The 24,406-nt window shown below is 34.7% G+C and overlaps 1 protein-coding gene and 1 pseudogene across 1 annotated transcript; both read right to left on the bottom strand.

Annotated features, from left to right (window-relative positions):
* On the bottom strand, positions 1–3,815 carry LOC120188969 (annotated as a pseudogene).
* A 395-nt stretch (positions 3,816–4,210) lies between these two features.
* On the bottom strand, positions 4,211–5,880 carry LOC120189114 ((+)-neomenthol dehydrogenase-like). The gene is made up of 5 exons (XM_039192450.1): positions 5,741–5,880; positions 5,408–5,654; positions 5,226–5,300; positions 4,780–4,956; positions 4,211–4,681 (listed from the first exon to the last, which is right to left on the bottom strand). The coding sequence occupies exons 1-5, from the start codon at positions 5,758–5,760 to the stop codon at positions 4,304–4,306; spliced, it is 897 nt and encodes a 298-aa protein (XP_039048381.1). The 5' UTR covers positions 5,761–5,880; the 3' UTR covers positions 4,211–4,303.
* Between the last annotated feature and the right edge of the window lie 18,526 nt (positions 5,881–24,406).

Genomic DNA, 24,406 nt, shown 5'->3' with positions numbered 1-24,406 from the left:
TCATTCAACTCTCAAACATATCCATAAGATAAAACACAAAAGCAAGCTTTGATTAAAATTCAGGCTCTTCTTTCCTAATAAAGTAGAGAACAATGCTAATCTCACAGGACATTCTGCACCTTCTTCAACACTTCAGATCCCAGCATTGTAGTTTATGTCAGTTTTCACAAAGCCGGGGCAGACACAGTTAATGAGGAAATTATGATATTTCTTAGCCAGGATCCTTTTGTAGGCATTCATGGCTGCTTTAGATAGTATGTAGGCTGACAAGAAAGCGGGCCAACCCTTTTGTTCCAATGACCCCTCCTTGAAATCTTTCATATACTGGCTCAACACCTCATCCACTTCCTCTTCCGTCAGATTTTCGACGTCGCTGAAGACTGATTTCGCCCATTCGTTCAATACATTCTGATCCCAACGAGTAAACAAACTAATTTAACATTTGATCATTGTAGGATACTTATGTATCTTGATCTTCATCATTGGCTTCTGCAACAAATTTAGGCTGAAAGCTATGGTACCAACAACTGACCATGTTCTTACCTTTAACTTCCCCATGGAAGACGACACGTTAACAATTCTCGGTGAATCGGATCGCTGGAGAAGGTGAAGAAGCGATTCGCACATTCTTTTGGCGCCGTAGTAGTCATTTTTGAAAGCATTGCTAGGGTAACTCTGGTGTTTGAGTTATTAAACTACCCCACTCGTGAATTTTGGGTTCCAGTTAGGCATGGGTATTTGATCTGGATCCTACGGCTTTTGACAGTTTGATTTAACTTGATTTGATAAAAAAAATTAACTTGACCTAATCTGATATAATATAATTATTCTTATATATTTAAGAATAATTACAACAATAATTATTTTTATATTTTTTTAATTCAGTTCTTATTTTATTTAGTAAAAATAAATTATATATATATATATATACATAGATCGGATTTTATATTGGGTTAGACTCGTCAAAACTCAGGTCAAGTTAGATACACGTGAAGAGGTTTAATTTTTGGATTGAATTCGGATAGCCCAAACCCTGATCCCAACCATGACTATCCTACTTATTTCGCCTTTGATTCTCTCAAATATTAGCTATGAGTTTGAACAGAGAATTCTCTACTCTGGTTTATATAGAAAGCAAGTGGATTCAGAGGAATCTACCTTACCAAAACCTGCAGCTAGAAGAGCTTCACCATTATCGCTTTTGAAGCCAATAATCCCTGCATTATTCACCTGTACAAAAGTGACAACACTCCATCTCTCATCATTCAATCAAAATCTGAGAATTTTGCAGCAAACTGGAAGTGAAATAATACCAAGATGTCAAGCTTCCCAAATTGTTTTTCGATGAATTCCACCAAAGAAGCGACACTATCAGGGTCTGCAACATCGAGTTGATGAAAAACTACACGATCCGATAGGTCGAACTCTTTGAGCTTCTCAACTGCTTCAAGACCCCTCTCCTCATCTCTAGCGGTTAAAACAACCGTGATTCCTTTAGAAGCCAGCTGTTTACATATTTCCAATCCGATCCCCTTGTTCGCACCGGTAACCACTGCATATCTGAAGAAGAAAATTAAACACAAATGGTCCAAAAACTCAACAGATGTGGCTTTTACGCGATGGGAAAAAATAGAACAGTACCTCCGCCATTGATGTTGTGGAGAAATTAGAGGAAGTGGAAATGAGTGAAGTATACGGTTAAAAAAAAAATTATAGAAAATATTATTAATTTTTAATATTTTTAGTAAAAAATTATATAAAACATTATTGTTTTACTTAAAACATTAATATTTTTTAATATTTCTATTAAAATGTTTGATATTAATATTTTCGATAGAAAAAAATAATATTTTAGATAGCAATTTATCAGATATATTAACGAGGACAGTAAAACGTATAATAATAATATTTTTTGTAATAATAATAATATTTTAAATAATTATTTACTAAAAATATTAAAAAAACCCCATAATATATTTCCTAACTATATATTAAAATTATGCACGTGAGACTTACAAGGAAATGAGAATGCGGCCGTTTTGTTGATAATTTGAACGTGGTGAACTTATTAGCTCATCAGACAATTCTTAAATACAAAAGTTCCAGAAAAGTACTAAAATATCTGTGCTGTGGTATCTAATCATCCAAGTTCACTCCAAAAATTCACTCTTCACATCACATCATAAAATTACCAACATTTTCATTAATTTTAGGGTAAATTATATAAATAACCACTAATATTTAATTAAATTTTTCTCATCATTAATATTTTAAAAGTCATAAATATATCACTAACGTTATTGTTTGTTATAAATTGATCATTTGATATTAACAACTGTTCATTTAAGTGACAAGAAAGCTTAGTTGGACTGTTAAATACTTATCTAAACCATTGACTACTTAATACCGGTCACCCCACTATTATCACCGCGTTCCTTGTTCTCCTTTCCTTTACTTGCTTTTTATTCTCTCCTTCACACACTCTCCGCCGTATCTCTCAACGTCTTCGACCTCAACTTTCGCCCCTAATCCTGTTATTGCCTCTAATCGAGTCTCATGTCTTTCTACAATCTCATTTATGTCAACGCTGCTATCACCATTAATATATAACCCAACAGCTTTCCTCTATAAACCGTCAGAAAAGAAAACACAAGTCTTTCCTGTCTTATTATCGCTCTTTTTCATCATCAAACATAAATAATAGACAAAAAACTCATAAACAATAAACAAAAATTCTTAAAATACCAAACATGAGTTCATGTTTTCCACCTCTTTGTTCCTGTTTCCCACTCTTTTATAAAATAAATACTTTGCTTTAGAACTCTATAGTTCTCTATTTTTTTTGGTTTTCTTTCGATGGGTGTCAATTTCTCTGCTTTGTTTATCGTCAACTGTTTATCATCTGATTCTTCATCTACATCACTTAGTTTGGGGGATTTGTCGGAGGGTTGTGTGGCTACAATTATTAAGTCTTTGAATCCGCTAGTGATATGTAAATTGGTGAAGTTGAACAAAGCATTCAAAGGTGTTTCTTGGGGTGATTTTGTTTGGGAATCGAAACTTCCACCCAATTATCAAGTGACATATTATTCTAACATAATTCATCAACTGGCATATTATTTTAAGAATGAATTGATTTTAGAATTATTTTAAAAGTATGTAAAATTTTAGAATCAAAGTAATCTATCAAAATTCTTTAAAAAGAAAATTTAAACTGACCTATTATTCTACGAATGGATTGATTTTAGAATTATTTTAAAATTATGTAAAATTTTAGAATCAAAGTAATCGATAAAAATTATTTAAAATTCTTGTTTTGAATAGTTAGGGTGATTACAAGAAAGTATCTGTTTAGAATTTTTTTAACTTATTTACAACGCACATATACTACAGACGTTATTGCTCGAACTCAAAACCTCCAAAGAGATCAACATTCTCTTTTACCACTAAAACATGATTTTTTAAAAAAAAACTTTAGTGTTAACTAGCATTTTTTTAGATATGCTCCATCACTTAATGTTGTTGATAACTTGAGTAAAATACAAGAAATGATGAACTTATAACATAAATACAAAAGTTCAAAAACAGAAGTTAAAACAATAATAAGCTGAATGTCAATAATTACAAAAATTGCCCTTGTAAAAATCTAATCTTTCAATTCAGTTAAAAATCAAAAACAAATTTCATGTTGGATCCTAAAACCAAAATCCCCACGCAACTGCCAACAAGAATTAAGTAGTCCCTGAGACATCGAACAGGCAACTCTCAGATGTCTTCATTAAAAACCTAACCCCATAAGATGAATCGAAACCCATCGAGTTCGATTAAAATTTCATCCTTATATATACAAGACATCTTTGCACCAACTTGAGGAGTGTTATCAACATATTCAAACGTATTCTTAGGACTTATTTCTTTATTTAATTAGCTTATGATTAGGAATTACATTTAACTGTTCTTTCCCTATTCTTGTATAGAAATAGTCATCTTTTGCAATTCACAACACTGATTTAATTCTCTCTACTTTCTCTTCTTTTTGTCTCCCGCTAATTCTCTGATTTCAACACAAACAAATGAATGGAAGCATCAACGTATTATTGCTTGAGACATTGACCTTGCTTATCTGATCGGAAAATAACAAAGAAACTCACAATAATGACATACCATAAATATTTTAGAACATTTTCCACTTGCATGAACATTAAATTTAATGGAACATTACACCATCAATGATGAAGACACAATCCTGAACTGAGTTCACATGCAGCCTCTTTGACGGGATTTGATTCTTTTATCAGTAGTTTCATTCAAATGATGATGGTTCACCCTGAACGAAAAAGAGGCCGGAAGGGGCACCGCCGCTCGGCCAGAGCGCTAACTTGACCGGAATCGCTGCGCCTTCTTCGGGAGTCGAGTGACCGGTATTGTTATTTATATCTGTTTTGACGAAACCAGGGCAAACACAGTTGATGCAGAAATTTGGGCACTTGTTGGCCAAAATCCTTGTATAGGTATTCATGGCTGCTTTTGAGATTGTATAGGCCGAGAGAAAAGTTGGCCAACCCTTGCTTTCTAACGAACCCTCCTTAAAATCCTTAAGAAACTCGGCAACGAACCCATCGATTTTCTCTACTGTATCGGCATCCCTTAAATCCCCTCTGCGCTGTTCACTAGGTATATACTGTGACAAATTCAAGAAAGTATGGTTTAGTTATTCTGCATTCAGAGTTTTGACTCAGTCCTTATTCTCAAGCTGGCCTGACAGATCAATACATTTACCTTTAACTTGGCCATGGAAGAGGAAATGTTAACAATCCTTGGAGAATCAGATAACTGGAGTAAAGGAATAAGCGCTTCCGACGTAGCTTTAGCACCATAGTAGTTTGTTTCAATGCATTCTTTCCCTAACTCGTAAGTTTCAATCAGAACTTTACTCCAAACGGCTTGCAGGTCTGCCTGCATTTTTGTATGAGAAACTTTGGTAAGGGATTCGGGGATGAACAATAATAAGTAAAACGCCTTGCACCAGTTCGAACATCTCGAAAGGGTACTTGTTCGAATTGAAGACGAATACTTGGGATCATTTATAGTTTTTCCTGATCACATTAAATGTAGTAATCATCAAATATATAAACCAACATTTAAGGTTTTGCGAGTTTCTGGCCAAAGTAAAGATTTAAGCTTTTCCAAACTGTAAAGAGAATTGTTTCTAATGGCTTAATTACCTCATTGCCAGAAATTTTTGCGTCTTTTAAAGCATCATGGTTCACTGTACTTCCGCCTATACCAGCGTTATTGACCTTATGTCAAATTCAAGAATATGTCTTCATCAAGCTGAAGAGATATGCAGCTACATACATAGTAAAAAAATAGAGCAGCTAATTTGCCACAGAAGTTTGGTTCATACCAGGATATCAAGCTTCCCAAATCTGTTTTTCACATAATCTGCCAGGCAAGTGATGCTAGCAGGGTCCGTCACATCCAGCCGGTGAAAAGATAGGTGATCAGAGAGACCAGAGTGTTTCAGCTTTTCGAGAGCCTCGAGGCCCCTTTTCTCATCTCTAGCAGTTAAGACCACCATGACCCCTTCAGAGGCCAACAGCTTACATATGGCCAGTCCAATCCCCTTGTTCGCCCCGGTGACAACCGCATATCTGACACAAGAAGAATACGAAAAATGTTAAACGCTTGGGGGTTAAAGATATAACAAATGCAAAACCGCCATCAAAGAAACAGCTACCTTCGAAGGGACTCCGCCATGAGAAGAGAGCAGAACAAATTGCAGGCCTGTCGAGTGTCGACGGATCGCTTCAGAATTTATTGAAGGTGTTATGGGATTATCTGCTTGTCAATGTCTTCAATTACTCCGCCATGTAACAGTGTTGGCACCCACAAGAAAACAAAAACAGCAACTTTATTACTTGTGGCTTGAATGTGGACAAGAAGATACTAATATTTCTTGTGGCTTTTTTTACTTGAGAAAAAACAAAATGCCTTGAATGTTTAACCAACAAAAACTTCATTAAATGGTTAATTGACAATGCAGAAACAAAGCACACTTAACTGTCATTTCTATATCCTTCGGGCCTTTAATTGGGGGATATACAAACACAAAGTTTGGGGGATGATTCACTTAGTAATGAATCATTTGTGTTAAAAACTCGAAATTTCTTGGAGAATGAAGAAGGTAAGTGAGATTGACTAAGAAGGTTCACATATGTATAGATAAGTTTTAAGGTATAAAGTGGGATTAATAAGTAGAATTTGAGGGCAAAGTAAGAATTTTCGAGCTCAAAATATAATTTTTGGGTTGTGTGCATCGATGCATCTTCAATGTGTATCGATGCACTCTCAAATAAATGAACATCGAATGCCATTAGTGCATCGATGCATAAGGAATGCATCGATGCACCCCTTTAAAATGAAAACATCGAAAGTGATTTGTGTATCGATGCATGGGTAGTGCATCGATGCACATGTTAAGGGATGCATCGATACATGGTAGAATGTACCGATGCACTTCAATAGGAAATGGAATAAATCTTTCTTTTAGTCTAAGAAATTATAGATTATAGTATATCAATGGGATACTGATAGTATAAATATATGATTGTGTAGACATCGATCGAAAGCAAAGTTCGAATAGATCTGTAGAGTAAGATACGCAAAGAAAACAAGAGCTTAAGAGTGTTCATTGAGACCAGGTGAGTACATGATAGTAAATGTACGTTATGTTAAGGAATTAAGAATTGCGATGAGTCTAATTCCAATATTATATGATATACGTACTAAAGCATAAACATGTAGTGATATGGTGTTAGATGTATAATATATGAGTAAATGCATATGTCTAATTTTTAAATGCATCTTTATGTGTGAACTATGTAAATGCATGTATTTATGATAATAGGTCATGTGATCATGAGATATATGATAAAATATATGTTATGTATGTGAAATGAATTATATGAATACATGTTAGTATAATAAGATAGATTAGATGTTATAATTGAATGAAGGGATTGTATGAGAACATGTATATGCGAACATGTGTTATGAAATAAGAATCATGGCTATGAACTATGTGAAAAGGAATACAAGTAAAAATAAAAGCTATGTGATAATGAATGTAAATTACATGGAAATATGCTATGTGAAAGTGAACTATGTGCCTACGTGAATATGTAAAAAGATAAATAATAATGCCCATGTTATATAATACGAGAGCTATAGGTAGAGTTGGCATACCAAGATTCGAGGGTCTACGCGGTCCTTCGGGACATAGTGATCCTTCGGGACACAGTGGTCATTCGGGACAAATTCTACGCGCCCCTATTTATATGAGCTATGGTGACAGCATTGTGCACAACCTCTATATACTCACATACCTTAATTTCTCAATAGTGTACATGGGCTTTGAAAAGAAACCATAATTTGATATAATGATATGTGTGTTTCTCATGAAATGGTACATGTGATATGTGATAGGTATAAGTGATAAGTTAGGATCATATGATAATAATGGTAACAAGTGCATATGTGTAATAGTGATATGAGATGTGATATGGTTATGTATGATATGATCATAGTAATTATTCATGTATTGTTGTGTTTTGAAGTTATATTATATGTTTATGTTCAATATATGCTCATATGATGGAATTGAATTAATGACAAGGAAATAAGTAAGGATAAACCTGTAAGTGATGGGTTCAATATGTATATAAGTATAATATGTATTACCTAAGATGTTCATGCATTTGTTAGTTTACTTTATGTATTTACATGTCTCACTAAGTCTATGACTTAGCGTGTAAGTGTCTTACACGTAGGTGTGGATCAGTAAGAAGATCAAGTTTTGTATCCGTAAAGCAGCATATCTCCGCGTAAAGTTCAGATCAGAAATATTTTGTAAAATATGTCTTGTCATATAATTTAGTATGTTGGCATGTAACTAAGTCATTATATATGTACGCTCTGATGGAGTCTATTAAGGTTTTAAACATGTTTAAGTAAAAGAATTACTTTATATAATACAAGTTTTAAATTTTCTATGGTATTTTTTTTATAAAAGTATATGCTTTGACTGGTCAATGTGACACCTCGAACTCGTATCCGGATTGGGTACAGGTTGGGGGTGTTATATTTAATGGTATCAGAGCTAAGGTTTAGCTGATTCTAGGCTTAAACCAAAGTCAAAAGTATTTTTGAAAAGGTGTACATGCCAACACAAAGTGAAAGTTTCTAATCTGATAGAGTCATGAGTATGTTGTCTTCTAATAAAGTTATATTGTTATGTATTAGATGTATGATCGTGAGAGTCCTCGCAGTGAAAGGAGAAGTAATAGACCTGAGAGTAGTAGCAATTCACCTGCCCTGGCCAGGCATGGTGAAGAGCGAACACCTCCAGTAGTATCAGTGAGAGATCAAAGGATATTTTTCGGGACGTTAAATGTTGTTTTGTCACGTTTTCAACCCTCTGCGCCCTCAGCTCCTCGAATGAATATAGCTAAGGAATTAAAAGGTTTAGGAGCACCTGAGTTTAAGGGTGAAGCTGAGGAAGATCCGGTTGCTGCGGATTTTTGGTTGAATGATGTCAAGATAATGTTAGATGGACTCCACTATTCTGATGTGGAGAAATTAGACGGAATAATTTCTTTGTTAAGGGGACAAGCTAGAATATGGTGGACCAATGTCACCATGAGATTAAGAAGTGATCAAGTGACTTGGTTATTCTTCTTGGAAGAATTCAAGCGTAAGTACATTGGTGATCAATATATCAGGCAGATGAAGCAAGAATTTTTGAATTTGAAACAAGGGAATTATATAGTGTATGAATATGAATGTGAGTTTAATAAGTTAAGTCGTTTTGCTGCTGAACTTATTCCGACTGAGAAGGATGTGTGTGACTGGTTTGTGGAGGGTTTGCGCCCTAGGCTAAGAGAGTTGTTGATAGCCTTGAATTTGTCATCGTTTCAAGAAGTGGTTAATCGAGCTAAATCTCTAGAGAGAGCTCAGAATGAAAGATTTAAAGAACATAAAGTTCAGAAGTCCAAAAGAATGGTGATTCGTCAAGTTCCTCGCCATCAAAGAAAAATAGAGAATGGGATTCTCCAACTCAGGAAATATTGGAATCAGATGGTTTTACTGATAGAAGATCAAATCTCAGCCAAGTCAGGCAATGTTCATATTGTGGAAAGAATCATATATGAGTGTGTAGAATAATTTCAGGAGCCTGTTTTAGATGCGGTGATGTTGGATATTTTATTCGATACTGTCCACTTATGGCTGAAGAGACAGTACAGAGAGAAAGATCTATAGCAGTATCGCAAAGAAATAGAGGTAGAGGTCGTAGAAGAAATTGATCAGAGTTATTCACTCAACATGTTATGCAACCAATTACCCAAGTTTATAATTTAAGGGTTGATGAAGATTTTGATGACCCAGAGATTTTGGCAGGTAAATTTTGATATCGTGGTAAAATAGTTTGGTTTTAATAGATTTAAGAATCATCATATTATTCAGTAAGTGGTAATTAGAAATATAATTGGAAGATTTGAGTAGAAGCAAGAAATAATGAATTGTTAAGAATTAATAGTATATGATTTCCAAGTAAATAAGTTGTATGAAGGTTGTTTATGGAATGAGTAAGAAAGATATATATATATATTGAGTATCGAATGAGAACTGTATATGAGTATAAGGTTAATAGTAAGGGTAAGATAAGAATTGTTGAGTATTATAAAGGATTGTTTCATCTCAAGGTAAAGTGAAAATTTAAGGAAGAATTTTCTTTAAAGGAGGGGAGATTTGTAACATCCCGAAATCCGGTTCAGTGACTAAAATGAGAATTTTTGAAATTTGGGGATCAATTTAGGAAATTGAAAAGTTTAAGGATTTTTATAAGAATATTTTAATATTGGATAAAGGGTAAATATGAAAGGATTATAAGGTTATTATGGTAATTTGGCTTGGAAGATAATTTATCTCCTTTTTTTAGGAAGATAACACGTGGGGATGGGGAGAGTTTTCTGGAAAGCTTATTTTTTCTTCTTCACGTTGGCTTCCATTGTTAAGGGTAAGTTTGATTTTAGTGTTGATTTCTTGAATTTATAAGTAGGTTTTGATTCTTTGGGTGTTATATAAGCTTAAGGAAAGCTTAAATAAGTTTAAAACACCAAGAATAGAGAATTAGAAAGGAATTTATATTAAGAGTTTAGAAATGAACTTTTGTTATAGAAAGGTTTTTGAAGTTCTAATGATGGATTTGACTTGTCAAAGGGTTAATTAAGAAGTTAGAGGTGATAGAGTTGAACTAAGAACACATGGAAAATTTGATGAAATTCTTTGATTCAAGAATTTTGGTGAATTATGAGAGATGATGAAGTGTTACAGTGTTATAAGAAGGTTCACATATGTATAGATAAGTTTTAAGGTATAAAGAGGGATTAATAAGTAGAATTTGAGAGCAAAGTAAGAATTTTTGAGCTCAAAATATAATTTCTGGGTTGTGTGCATCGATGCATCTTCAATGTGTATCGATGCACTATCAAATAAATGAACATCGAATGCCATTAGTGCATCAATGCATAAGGAGTTCATCGATGCACCCCATTAAAATGAAAACATCGAAGGTGATTTGTGTATCGATGCATGGGTAGTGCATCGATGCACATGTTAAGGGATGCATTGATACATGGTAGAATGTACCGATGCACTCTAATGAGAAATGGAATAAATCTTTCTTTCAGTATAAGAAATTATAGATTATAGTATATCAATGGGATACTAATAGTATAAAAATATGATTGTGTAGACATCGATCGAAAGCAAAGTTCGGATAGGTCTGCAGAGTAAGATACGCAAAGAAAACAAGAGATTAAGAGTGTTCATTGAGACCAGGTGAGTACACGATAGTAAGTGTACGTTATGTTAAGTAATTAAGACTTGCGATGAGTCTAATTCTAATATTATATGATATAAGTACTAAAGCATAAACATGTAGTGATATAGTGTTAGATGTATGATATATGAGTAAATACATATGTCTAATTGTTGAATGCATCTTTATGTGTGAACTATGTAAATGCATGTGTTTATGATAATAGGTCATGCGATCATGAGATATATGATAAAATATATGTTATGTATGTGAAATGAATTACATGAATACATGTTAGTATAATAAGATAGATTAGATGTTATAATTGAATGAAGGGATTGTATGAGAACATGTATATGCGAACATGTGTTATGAGATAAGAATCATGGCTATGAACTATGTGAAAAGGAATACAAGAAAAAATAAAAAGCTATGTGATAAGTGAATGTGAATTACAAGGAAATATGCTATGTGAAAGTGAAATATGTACCTACGTGAATATGTAAAAAGATAAATAATAATGCCCATGTTATATAATACGAGAGCTATAGGTAGAGTTGGCATGCCAAGAGTCGAGGGTCTACGCGGTCCTTCGGGACACAGTGGTCCTTCGGGACATAGTGGTCCTACGGGACAAATTCTACGCGCCCCTATTGGGATTTATACGAGCTGTGGTGACAGCATTGTGCACAACCTCTATGTACTCACATACCTTAAGTTCTCAATAGTGTACATGGGCTTTAAAAAGAAACCATAATTTGATATAATGATATGTGTGTTTCTTGTAAAATGGTACATGTGATATGTGATAGGTATAAGTGATAAGTTAGGATCATATGATAATAATGGTAACAAATGTATATGTGTATTAGTGATATGAGATGTGATATGGTTATGTATGATATGATCATAGTAATTATTCATGTATTGTTGTGTTTTGAAGTTATATTATATGTTTATGTTCAATATATGCTCATATGATGGAATTGAATTAATGACAAGGAAATAAGTAAGGATAAACCTGTAAGTGATGGGTTCAATAGGTATATAAGTATAATATGTATTACCTAAGATGTTCATGCATTTGTTAGTTTACTTTATGTATTTACATGTCTCACTAAGTCTATGACTTAGCGTGTAAGTGTCTTACACGTAGGTGTGGATCAGTCAGAAGATCAAGCTTTGTATCTGTAAAGCAGCATATCTCCGTGCAAAGTTCAGATCAGAAATATTTTGTAAAGTATGTCTTGTCATATAATTTAGTATGTTGGCATGTAATTAAGTCATTATATATGTACGCTCTGATAGAGTCTGTTAAGTTTTAAACATGTTTATGTAAAATAATTACTTTATAGAATAGAAGTTTTAAATTTCTATGGTATTTTTTTATAAAAGTATATGCTTTGACTGGTCAATATGACACCTCGGACTCGTATCCGGGTCGGGTACGGGTTGAGGGTGTTACAAACAGTAACCATTAATAGATGTAATTGCTACATTTTATAGGTTAATTAATCGAACCGTTAAGGTTTAACAGTTTAGGTTAGCCGAATCGTTAAAAATATCAGTAAATGGTTACAATTACGGTTAATGAATTTTGATAAATGGTTAACCATTGATTAACTTTTAATAAATTATAATTAAGTATATTTTTTAGAGAATAGAATTAAAAATAAAATCAAAATGATTCGTCCTATTTTTTAGTTATCATGTTTAGGGTTATAGGAGTTTAATAATGGTTGAGATTTCGAGCATGTAACTTGAGTATGTAAGAAATAAATAAAATGCTCTTAGAGGGCTGAAGTTATCAAATTGTCCCTAATTGTGAATATTATCTTATAAGGATCTCAAAATACCTCTAAAAATATAAGAATTTAAGAAATGATGTAAGACATTAGTGATTGTTTGTTAAACTTGAGAAGAAGCCTAAAATATCCAATAACTAAAATACCCTTGGTCATAATAAGTGATACGAAAAGCTTGAGAGGGCACAGAAAAAGTTGTTAAGACTCTAATAATTAATTAAGTATTATTTCCATAAGTTTTAAACATCTAATATACTTGTGAGTGGGGTGAATTACTAGAGTGCCCTTAGAAGGAGATGGAGATGACTAAATCGTCCTTATGAGCTAAAATGACTGAAATACCCTTATGGGTCAAATGTTTATTGAATCTTTAAAAAATAAGATATTTGAGTTATCCTATATAGAAAAGTGTTTAAAATACTCATAAGAGTGAAAATGACTAAAATACCCTTTAGAGAGAAAAGTTATTAGAATACCTCTCAGACGTCTGGTAAAAGTTTAAGGATAACAAAATTGGGTTTAATATCGATAGTCATGTAGGAGTATCGATAATATTAGATGTAGTATCACTACTCGGGTAAAAGTTTTGATACTAGCTGCAAGAAACAACTATTAAACTCCAGAATGAGCAAGGCTCAAGTGAGAAGGTTTAATAGTGATTGAGTATGATTAATAAGTTTTATTGATAATGCAAACTTGATTGAATGTATATGTTTAAGCATAAGAACATCATGAGGTAAGATTTCATAAGACTTATGTCTTTGTTTGACAATCGAAAAATAATAAAGACACCAAAGTTACTTGCGTATGATAATCGTTTATAGTGTTTGATGAATGTGTATGATGGTTATATGGATATCCTAATAGTCATGTTGAGGCATTGAAAGTTCACTAGTCGATGTTGCTCTGATGCTATATGGCTCAGAAACGTCCCGAATACACATGGGGAGTGTACTAGCCATGTGTATGTTTCTGATGCTTTGTAAGCCAGATCTCACCCTTGGTACTTGACAATAAGGGCATTTCTAGAGGTAGATTCTGATGTTGTGTAACCTAGATCTGATCTAAAATATCTTGGGTAGGCTAGAGAGGTGTGATCATCGAATGCTATGTGATCCCGCACTATATCATGATGTCTGCCTATGCTAGTGTGTTAATGTATTTATTTATCTATGATCTATACCCTATAGCAGTCAAGACTAGGATATCATTTTTATTGCATATGATGCATAATTGTATGATATTGTGATTAGAGACCTAATATATTTATGTTCATGGCCAGACCCTCAACTACAAATTAATAAAGACACCAAAGTTACTTGCATATGATGATCATTTATTATGTTTGATAGATGTGTATGATGGTTATCTGGATATTTTAAGAGTCATGCCGAGGCATTGAAAGTTTGCTAGCCAATATTGCTCTGCTGCTATGTGGCTAAGAAACTTCCCGAATACTTATGGGGAGTATACTAGCCATGATGTTTATGATGCTTTGTGAGCTAGATCTCACCCTTGGTACTTGATGGTTATGACTCTTAAAATATCGCACTCCAATGACTCTTAAAATTTTAAGTGTAAAGCAAAAGGAGAAAAACTTAAATTGATGCAATATATGCATCTTTTACACACTGATAGAGCTAGCATATAGTGAGGGGTGTTATATGACACCCTAAGGTTGCGTTTGGTTCGCTGGAATCCCTTGGAATTAGGGGGAATTGGAATCTAATTCCACCACTTTCTCATGTTTGATTCAAGTTTTCAAAGGGGGAATTGGAATTCAATTCCATCAAGGCATGGAAAGTAAATTTCATCCATAACATGATAGAATTGAAATCCTTTGGAGGAGGGAATGTGAAATTTGATCATACTACCCTCATCAATATTTTGGTATTCGGGTCAGATTTTTTTTAAAATTTCGGGATCGGGTCGGATTTTTTTTTAAAAAAATTGGGTTCGGGTCGGGTTGGGTTTTTTTTAAAACATTTTGGGATCGGGTCGGATTTTTTTTCAAAAAAATCGGGTTCGGGTCTAGTTTTTTTAAGTTTGATATTTGGGTCGGGTTTTTTTAAGTGTGATATTCGGGTCGGTTTTTTAAGTGTGATATTTGGGTCGGGTTCGGGTTTAGGGTGAAAAATACTCGACCCGACCCAAAAAATATATATAATTTTACCTTATATATTTAGGAATAATTACAATAATACCCCTCTATATATAATTTTTTCAATTAAGTCATTGTTTTTATTGAATAAAAATAATTTTTTTATTATTTCTGGTCGGGTTTCTAATTCATATATTTGGGTCGGGTCGGGTGAAACTTTATTTTGGTCGGATCAGGTGGAGGTTCCCCCATGACCATCCCTAATTGAGATGATTTTAACTTATGTTGTTTATTAGTATGATTTTTATAATTTATTGAAATGAATAATCAATCAATAAAATGAAAATTTAATATTTTTTAAATCTTTATAATATATTGTTATATGTAAGTTATAAAACAAACTAAAATTAAGCAAAAAAATAAAAAGGGTAATTCTGTCATTTTACATTGCTGAAATCAAATTCATCTGGCATGTTTGCGAACCAAACAAAATATAGAATTGAATTAGAATTTAATTTCCTGCCAACCAAACAGGTTTCAGATTTAGATTTCATTTCCTTCATATTTCAATTCCTTCACAGATTTCAATTTCCTCACAAACATTTCAGCGAACCAAACGCCACCTAACAGTTTTTTATTTTTTTTTAAATTTAATATAAATATATTAAAAAAAATAAAATTAATATATTTTTAAAAGGATATTGACACTTTTCAATATAAATTGACACTTATTATTTATTTTCAGACACTTAAAAAATATCACACAATTTCTAAATTCAACACTTATTATTTATTTTCAGACACTTAAAAAATATCACACAATTTCTAAATTCAACACCCAAAATTTTTTTTCGAGCCTCGTTCATGCTTTTACATTTAGTATATTTAATTCGATGAATGTGTCAAACCTTATTTTAAGTGATAATTTGTGGCGTTTGAAAATTTGTAGGAATTGCTTTTAATGTTTAAAACTTGTCTAAATAGTTTCCTAGTTATTAATTATAAATCACTTGTGATTTAAGTTTAGTTGGTAAAATGTCAAACTCAAAATTTTAATAAATAATAGATTTTTCTAAAAAAATGTTAATATTGATATTAAACATATAAATATTGATATTAAACATATAAATATTGATACACCAAGTAACCTCGGTTGTAAATGAATTGTTGTTATTCCTTTAGATATCAAGTTCGAGAATGATATTCATAGGAGTGTATGAATATATATTATTAAATAATTGAGAATTGTTTTAAACAGATACTAACTATCTATATTTCATCCTAGACTAATAAAAAAATATTAATATGCCGTAAATACACTAAATGTAAAAGAGGCATATAAACTTTAGTTTCTCTCATTTTAGCTTTACACTTCAAAGCTTTTCCTTTTGCATACTGTAGTCACACTTTTTTTCTAAACACACATAGATATATATATATATATATTACATATATATATTATTGTTTTATTAAATTAACATTTATATTTGTTTTCATGTCAGGTCCAAAACCAGACTACAAGCCCAACAATGGTTCAGTAGCTCGTGAGGAACCCTGACCCTAACAGTGTTCTCTTCTGCGCCGCAAGCTCCCTCGCCTCCCTCTCCGAGTTTCACGGCCACCCGTCTCACGTCCTCCACAACTCCGATTCCTCCGGCGCAAGGATTTCATGGAGATAACAAGCCAACAAACAGTCGAGTTAGAGTTCTAATAGGGGTCAAACACTAAGATCTTAGGCTATAAAAACCCATGTAAATCAAGCACAGAAAAGAGGATTACAGGAGGAGTGATATATACAAAGCATACGCAAATTTTTTTTATAGGAAAAATACACGAAACATACGAGAAATATACGGAGTAACATACCTTGGAACAGAGTTGGTTTGACGGTTCAGTAGCAAGATTAAAGGCAAGAAAGCCGAATCGTTTCGGCCTTGATTTGTCACCATTTACGCATTCTCTTAAAAATCAAAGCTCATATATGTGTTGAGGAAGAGAAGGCGCGTCGATGGATGGTCGTCTCGTCCCCTTCTATCGCCGGCGAGCGGCGGTCCAAGGCGGTTTCGCGGTGGGCTTGTGACGGGAGGATTCTGGAGAGAGGGTTTCCAGAACCTCTTCCCCTCCCTCCCTCTCTTAGATTCTAAAAAAGGGGAAGAATGAAATGCAGTGAGGGTTGAACCCGGTTTTGGGGGTTTAAGCATTGAACAAAACGACACTGTTTTGCTCAAAGAGATTCAGCGTGGTCTATGCAAAAGGGGATAATAACACTTGAGGTCCTTCTCAGTTTTTAATTCTTTGTTCTAATCATTAATTGAAGTCTGATTACATCCTACTTTGACCCGTTAGTTTCCTATAATTATGGTTTGGTCACTGATTATGAATTTTACGTATTTTGGTTGAAGTTCGCATTTGGCCCTTATATTTATAATTATTTTATTTTGATCACTGATTAAAAGTGTTGTGTATTTTTAATGTTTTTTCGAATCTGACCATGACATTTATAAGTATATCATTTTAATCACTGTTTGATATTTATGATCAATTATAATTTAGTCCTCCCCGTTTCTTGTTCATTTTATTTTAGTATGTAAATATTGTTTATCGGTTATCTACATTTACGGTGTCTTTATTATTTAATATTTGCGTTGTGGGCTCTGATTTATTTTTGTAGTTACTGATTAACCATTTTAGCTTCCGCTAATACCTGTTTAGACCCTTAGATGCCTGGTTTCGCTATTTTAGTCCTTAGATATTTGTTTTTGATATTTCAATATATTAATTTTTTTATTTCTATATTCTTCTTTGATTTATTTTACATTTATTCATTATTTGACTCACATTTTCGACACATTTTTTAGAGAAATTCCAACCAATCGAAGGTAAGCAATTTGAATCGGGTATTTTCAATTTTAATTTTCTTAATCAAAGACAACTGGAAATTATGTAGTACCGAAAGGGCGGTTCAAGGGTGCTAATCCTTCCTTGACCGTAATCGACTCCCGAGCCCGACATATTTCTGGTAAGACGCAGATCAGGTAAGAAATAGGGTATCCGATCAACCCATTTATTTTTAAATAAATGATCGGTGGCGACTCCAATCCACATTTTTTAAGTCGAAGCCGAATTCCGGGGCCCAACCGAAAGACGGTTACGACAGCTTGGCGACTCCGCTGGGGACGGGTAAGTGAGTCAGGCCGAAATTAATTTTCGGTTGTCTTTTTATGCGAAAATGGTAAATTTTGATTTTAATTTATTTATTCGATTTCAATTATTTATCTTTGATTATTTTTCAAATAAATAGTTGTACTGACGTTTTTTAATGATTTCAGATTTTTTCAAAATTGTCATCTCAGGCTCTATACCCGAGCTCCGAACCCTTTTAAGTGGGGGTGAAAGCGACGCATTCGTGTGAATTTATTCACCGCATATGCCTAGCAAGTAGCCTTCGGGATTCATATACCTTATGTCTTCGTGTGAATTTATTCACCGTGCGGGCATAAGGGAATGTGTCCCCTCGAGTTTAACTTAGTCCACACAAGCCTGTGATGGGTTTACGACTAAGGATCTGGTAAGCCCAAGGGGGCACCGGCAAAGAGAACTCGAGTACCGTTTTTTAGAACCTAAACCGGGAGAATACAAGGAATTAGAGCTCACCCCAAAGCCTCATTTCAAACCCTAGGTTGCTTTGTTTCCTGCTTTATTTTTTGTTCAAAGCATGCAAACTAGACAAATATGCGGTTAGGATTTGTTTGAAATTAGCATGCGGGATAGAGATCATGTCTGGGTAGGAATACTAAGCATGTTCGGGTAGATATCATGTGGGGTAGGATTTTTCATTTTCATCTTTTTTTATTATTATCCTTATCTCACTAATTTTTTTTCTCCTTTTATTTTTGTTCTTTTGCATTTTTTTTATCATTCACATCATTAAAACGAGGTGTTGATCCACCAAAAATGTGTCTGTTAAAACATGAATAATCTGCATTAATGGACAAAGGGGTTATAATACAAAGAGATAAAAGGCTCAGAAGTCCAACCGGTATCAAAGAATACTTAGAGGCAAAGGTTTCAGGGGCAAGACGAGGAAATAGTTAATGACCCGGAGAGTCCTTTCGAAAATTACGAGAACAAGATGGTGAAACCCTAGCTAAGCTGGAGACCATTATTGATGAATTCCAAAAATAAGTCGACAAACTCCGGATGGAAGGCTCCAAAGACACTTTCGTTTGGAACGAGCTCGGCATAGAGTGAAGGCCGGAGATGCAGTCATTCGAGACCTTTTTTGGGGCAAGCAACTCGTCACCCGCACAAGTTTAGCCAAAGGAGCTGGAACGGTTCGACAGAATATTCAACTGGTGAAGAAGCGGAAGACGAATCAACTTGCCAGAGGCTGTGCGGGATCTATACCATCAAAATTTTTTTTGTCTCTTCAGACGTAACATTTTTGTCCCCAATAAGGATTATTCAGAATAATAGGCACATTTTTCGGATCAATGCCTCGGACATTTCATGCTTCATGCATTTAAACATTTTGTATATTGTTCATTTCTTTACATTCACATTAACTATCTTCACATGATTCATCAAAAAATGAGAACACTTCGACCCTATGACATATAAGGAGCTTTACCAACAGTTGTTTGACGCACATGTGGTGTCACCATATCCAGAGAAATCCATGAAGCCCCGTACCCAGGTAGTATGATGAGAACGCTCATTGCAGCGGAGTCCCAGGGCACACTATCGAGAATTACTCCACAATCAAGAGAATCATACAGAAAATACGTAACAAGAATCGGATCGACTTCAACAACTTGGGGGCATCCAAGTGAGGAAGACCATTTCATCATTTGAGACATTTTGTTTGAATTTGTTTTTTCATTTTTTTTTCTCAAGTTTTTATAAGGACTTTTAAATAAATTTATGTTACTTTAAAGATGTTAAGCAATGGATCACATTTGCAAACTTGCAATTCTTTGAATATCATTTGAATTAAGAAACTCTGTGAATGGTTCAAAGTTACGGATCTTTGACAAAGTAACATGTTTTAAAACAAGGACCTTGACCTTACCCAAAATATACCCTCAAACACCATACCCTGCTCTTACAATTAACTAATACAACATTTTCCTTTCATAAGGTACGGACAACATGGGGCATCATTTGCATATGACAATTACTATGTTTTTTATTTAAGATGTTCAATGACGATGATGATCTTTACAAATGAAAGAGTCGAGTATGTGAATCTAGTTTAGGTCAGTTGCTTGAAAATTGAACTCTAAAGATGAAATTTTTGACTTTCAACAAACACCTAAGCTATAACAGGTTCTTCTTGACAATCTTAAGAAATTAAATCCGTAAAGCTGAGCTATTCCACTAAGGCAATTGGTTATAGAGGAAACTTGAAAGCCCTGGTCTTATGAGTAGATTACGTTCAAACCATGACATTGCTCGGACACTTGGCAATTCGGTGTTTGCTCCACTGCTCTTGTCAGGCTGAAGACTCTGTGATGAGATGAACCCTTCAGTGAACTTGATAAAAGTGATTATAATGTTAAGCTGTCCCTCTAAAGTAATTGGTTAAACGCCCCGACTTTATGGATTCAGCTAGCCAAACTATGAAAAATTAAATCAAATTTATCTGAGCAAGAATTTTTCGGTAATGTTGGACTAAGAGAGTTAAGGAACACCTGTTATAGTCGACTACACACGAGCACTCAAGAATTTCATTTTTAGACCGATATTTTTTTTTTTTTGCACTACATTTGTTGGAGGAGCCTACAAAGCTTGAACAAATGGAAGATTTCAGAGGACCGAAATAAAATGTCTAGTAATTGGTCATTCTAGTTGCGTCATTATGTCCGCACCCAAATGAAATGCCAAAGCATATTTCGATATTTAAAAAAATGACATTTTGGGTTACCAAAACCTTAGAAAGGAGGCCAACCTAAAGCCAACTCATCCCTTTGAACGTTTGTCAAAGAGCTGTAACTCTGAAAGCATTAAAAGAGCTCTTGATTCCTTTGATATTTTTTGAACTCACATTTACAATTTGATTCAATTGCGAACAATATTTTACAACATTTTTATCATGTCTCTCTCCTAAAACAAGAAAAAGGAGAGAAACATTTTCAAGCAGAACTGTCTCAAATATGAAAGGTCTGTAAAGCCAAAGCTCGGGAAGCAAATGGGGCACGATCCATTCCAAGGACCTGATTGACAGACAAAGCACGAGACTCAATCCAAGAGATAAAACATAACTCATTCATGTTACATGCATCTCAGACATACTTAGGTGCATCACATTCATCATTTTAGCATACATAATTTTTGCAGCTTTTAGAGTCAAGCTTCGACTTCAGGATGAAGGCTACTCGACTTGTAAGCGCCTTTAAAGAACGATGGTGGTTGCTTAACTCGGCAGTAATAAGCTACACCTCAACCGACTTGACATCTCAGAATCAATTTCAGATAGGTTCGAGAACCAGTTCAAAACAAGTCTAGTTCGACTCAAACTCAACCATGAGCAGCATGTTTCCAGTTAACACTTTCAGAGCCAATTTCAACTTCACAACGAAGGATATTGGACTCCAGACAACGCAAGTTCAACTTCACGACGAAGGGACCGCTGGTTGTCAATAACCAACTTCTCAATTTCAGAGCCAATTTCAACTTCACAACGAAGGATATTGGACTCCAGACAACGCAAGTTCAACTTCACGACGAAGGGACCGCTGGTTGTCAATAACCAACTTCTCAAATTCAGAGCCAATTTCAACTTCACAACGAAGGATATTGGACTTCAGACAACGTAAGTTCAACTTCACGACGAAGGGACCGCTGGTTGTCAATAACCAACTTCTCAAATTCAGAGCCAATTTCAACTTCACAATGAAGGATATTGGACTCCAGACAACGCAAGTTCAACTTCACGACGAAGGGACCGCTGGTTGTCAATAACCAACTTCTCAAATTCAGAGCCAATTTCAACTTCACAACGAAGGATATTGGACTTCAGACAACGTAAGTTCAACTTCACGACGAAGGGACCGCTGGTTGTCAATAACCAACTTCTCAAATTCAGAGCCAATTTCAACTTCACAACGAAGGATATTGGACTCCAGGCAACGTAAGTTCAACTTCACGACGAAGGGACCGCTGGTTGTCAATAACCAACTTCTCAATTTCAGAGCCAATTTCAACTTCACAACGAAGGATATTGGACTCCAGACAACGCAAGTTCAACTTCACGACGAAGGGACCGCTGGTTGTCAATAACCAACTTCTCAATTTCAGAGCCAATTTCAACTTCACAACGAAGGATATTGGACTCTAGACAACGCAAGTTCAACTTCACGACGAAGGGACCGCTGGTTGTCAATAAACAGTTTCCCAATGTCAGGGCCGATTTCAACTTCACAACGAAGGATATTGGACTCTAGACAACGCAAGTTCAACTTCACGACGAAGGGACCACTGGTTGTCAATAAACAGTTTCTCAATCTCAGGGCCAATTTCAACTTCACAACGAAGGATATTGGACTCCAGACAACGCAAGTTCAACTTCACGACGAAGGGACCGCTGGTTGTCAACAAAATTTCAGTCAGATTCAATTTCAACTTCACGACGAAGGGGCCATATACATGTACAACTTCACAACGAAGGGTATCATACCCCAACGGATTGACTTAACCTCACGACGAAGGGGTCATCTGTAACATCACAACACCAAAGTCTTCAGTTCAAGTTCCACCTTCACGACGAAGTATCTTGAGCCAGAAGACGATTCAGAGGCCACTTGTCAAAAGCCTTGAGCTCGTTTTCAACTTCACAACGAAGGATTTCGTTCTCAGAATTTTCTAGTTCAACTCACGGCGAGGGATTCATTTTGTGTTTTAGACCAAATATCGGATTTCAACTCTAAAACAGAGGATATTCGATGGGATTTCACCCCTATATGGATGGTGTTAAATTTGGATACATTCATGTTAAACAAAAAGCGTGTCTTTTAATCTTTGCCCTATCCCCGTTACACGACTATGGGCAAAGAGGGGCAGCTGTAGTCACACTTTTTTTCTAAACACACATAGATATATATATATATATATTACATATATATATTATTGTTTTATTAAATTAACATTTATATTTGTTTTCATGTCAGGTCCAAAACCAGACTACAAGCCCAACAATGGTTCAGTAGCTCGTGAGGAACCCTGACCCTAACAGTGTTCTCTTCTGCGCCGCAAGCTCCCTCGCCTCCCTCTCCGAGTTTCACGGCCACCCGTCTCACGTCCTCCACAACTCCGATTCCTCCGGCGCAAGGATTTCATGGAGATAACAAGCCAACAAACAGTCGAGTTAGAGTTCTAATAGGGGTCAAACACTAAGATCTTAGGCTATAAAAACCCATGTAAATCAAGCACAGAAAAGAGGATTACAGGAGGAGTGATATATACAAAGCATACGCAAATTTTTTTTATAGGAAAAATACACGAAACATACGAGAAATATACGGAGTAACATACCTTGGAACAGAGTTGGTTTGACGGTTCAGTAGCAAGATTAAAGGCAAGAAAGCCGAATCGTTTCGGCCTTGATTTGTCACCATTTACGCATTCTCTTAAAAATCAAAGCTCATATATGTGTTGAGGAAGAGAAGGCGCGTCGATGGATGGTCGTCTCGTCCCCTTCTATCGCCGGCGAGCGGCGGTCCAAGGCGGTTTCGCGGTGGGCTTGTGACGGGAGGATTCTGGAGAGAGGGTTTCCAGAACCTCTTCCCCTCCCTCCCTCTCTTAGATTCTAAAAAAGGGGAAGAATGAAATGCAGTGAGGGTTGAACCCGGTTTTGGGGGTTTAAGCATTGAACAAAACGACACTGTTTTGCTCAAAGAGATTCAGCGTGGTCTATGCAAAAGGGGATAATAACACTTGAGGTCCTTCTCAGTTTTTAATTCTTTGTTCTAATCATTAATTGAAGTCTGATTACATCCTACTTTGACCCGTTAGTTTCCTATAATTATGGTTTGGTCACTGATTATGAATTTTACGTATTTTGGTTGAAGTTCGCATTTGGCCCTTATATTTATAATTATTTTATTTTGATCACTGATTAAAAGTGTTGTGTATTTTTAATGTTTTTTCGAATCTGACCATGACATTTATAAGTATATCATTTTAATCACTGTTTGATATTTATGATCAATTATAATTTAGTCCTCCCCGTTTCTTGTTCATTTTATTTTAGTATGTAAATATTGTTTATCGGTTATCTACATTTACGGTGTCTTTATTATTTAATATTTGCGTTGTGGGCTCTGATTTATTTTTGTAGTTACTGATTAACCATTTTAGCTTCCGCTAATACCTGTTTAGACCCTTAGATGCCTGGTTTCGCTATTTTAGTCCTTAGATATTTGTTTTTGATATTTCAATATATTAATTTTTTTATTTCTATATTCTTCTTTGATTTATTTTACATTTATTCATTATTTGACTCACATTTTCGACACATTTTTTAGAGAAATTCCAACCAATCGAAGGTAAGCAATTTGAATCGGGTATTTTCAATTTTAATTTTCTTAATCAAAGACAACTGGAAATTATGTAGTACCG

This window comes from Hibiscus syriacus, unplaced genomic scaffold (assembly GCF_006381635.1).
Source record: "Hibiscus syriacus cultivar Baekdansim isolate YM2019G1 unplaced genomic scaffold, ASM638163v2 tig00116951_pilon, whole genome shotgun sequence".
NCBI lineage: Eukaryota > Viridiplantae > Streptophyta > Magnoliopsida > Malvales > Malvaceae > Hibiscus > Hibiscus syriacus.
This window is presented reverse-complemented; position numbering and strand designations above follow the sequence as displayed.

Coding starts and splice junctions, on each gene's coding strand:
- LOC120189114 (XM_039192450.1), bottom strand. CDS start 5,760: ATGGCGGAGTCCCTTCGAAG. Junction 5,655..5,740: donor ATGGCGGAGTCCCTTCGAAG/GTAGCTGTTTCT, acceptor TTCTTGTGTCAG/ATATGCGGTTGTCACCGGGG. Junction 4,957..5,225: donor CAAAAATTTCTGGCAATGAG/GTAATTAAGCCA, acceptor ACAAAAATGCAG/GCAGACCTGCAAGCCGTTTG.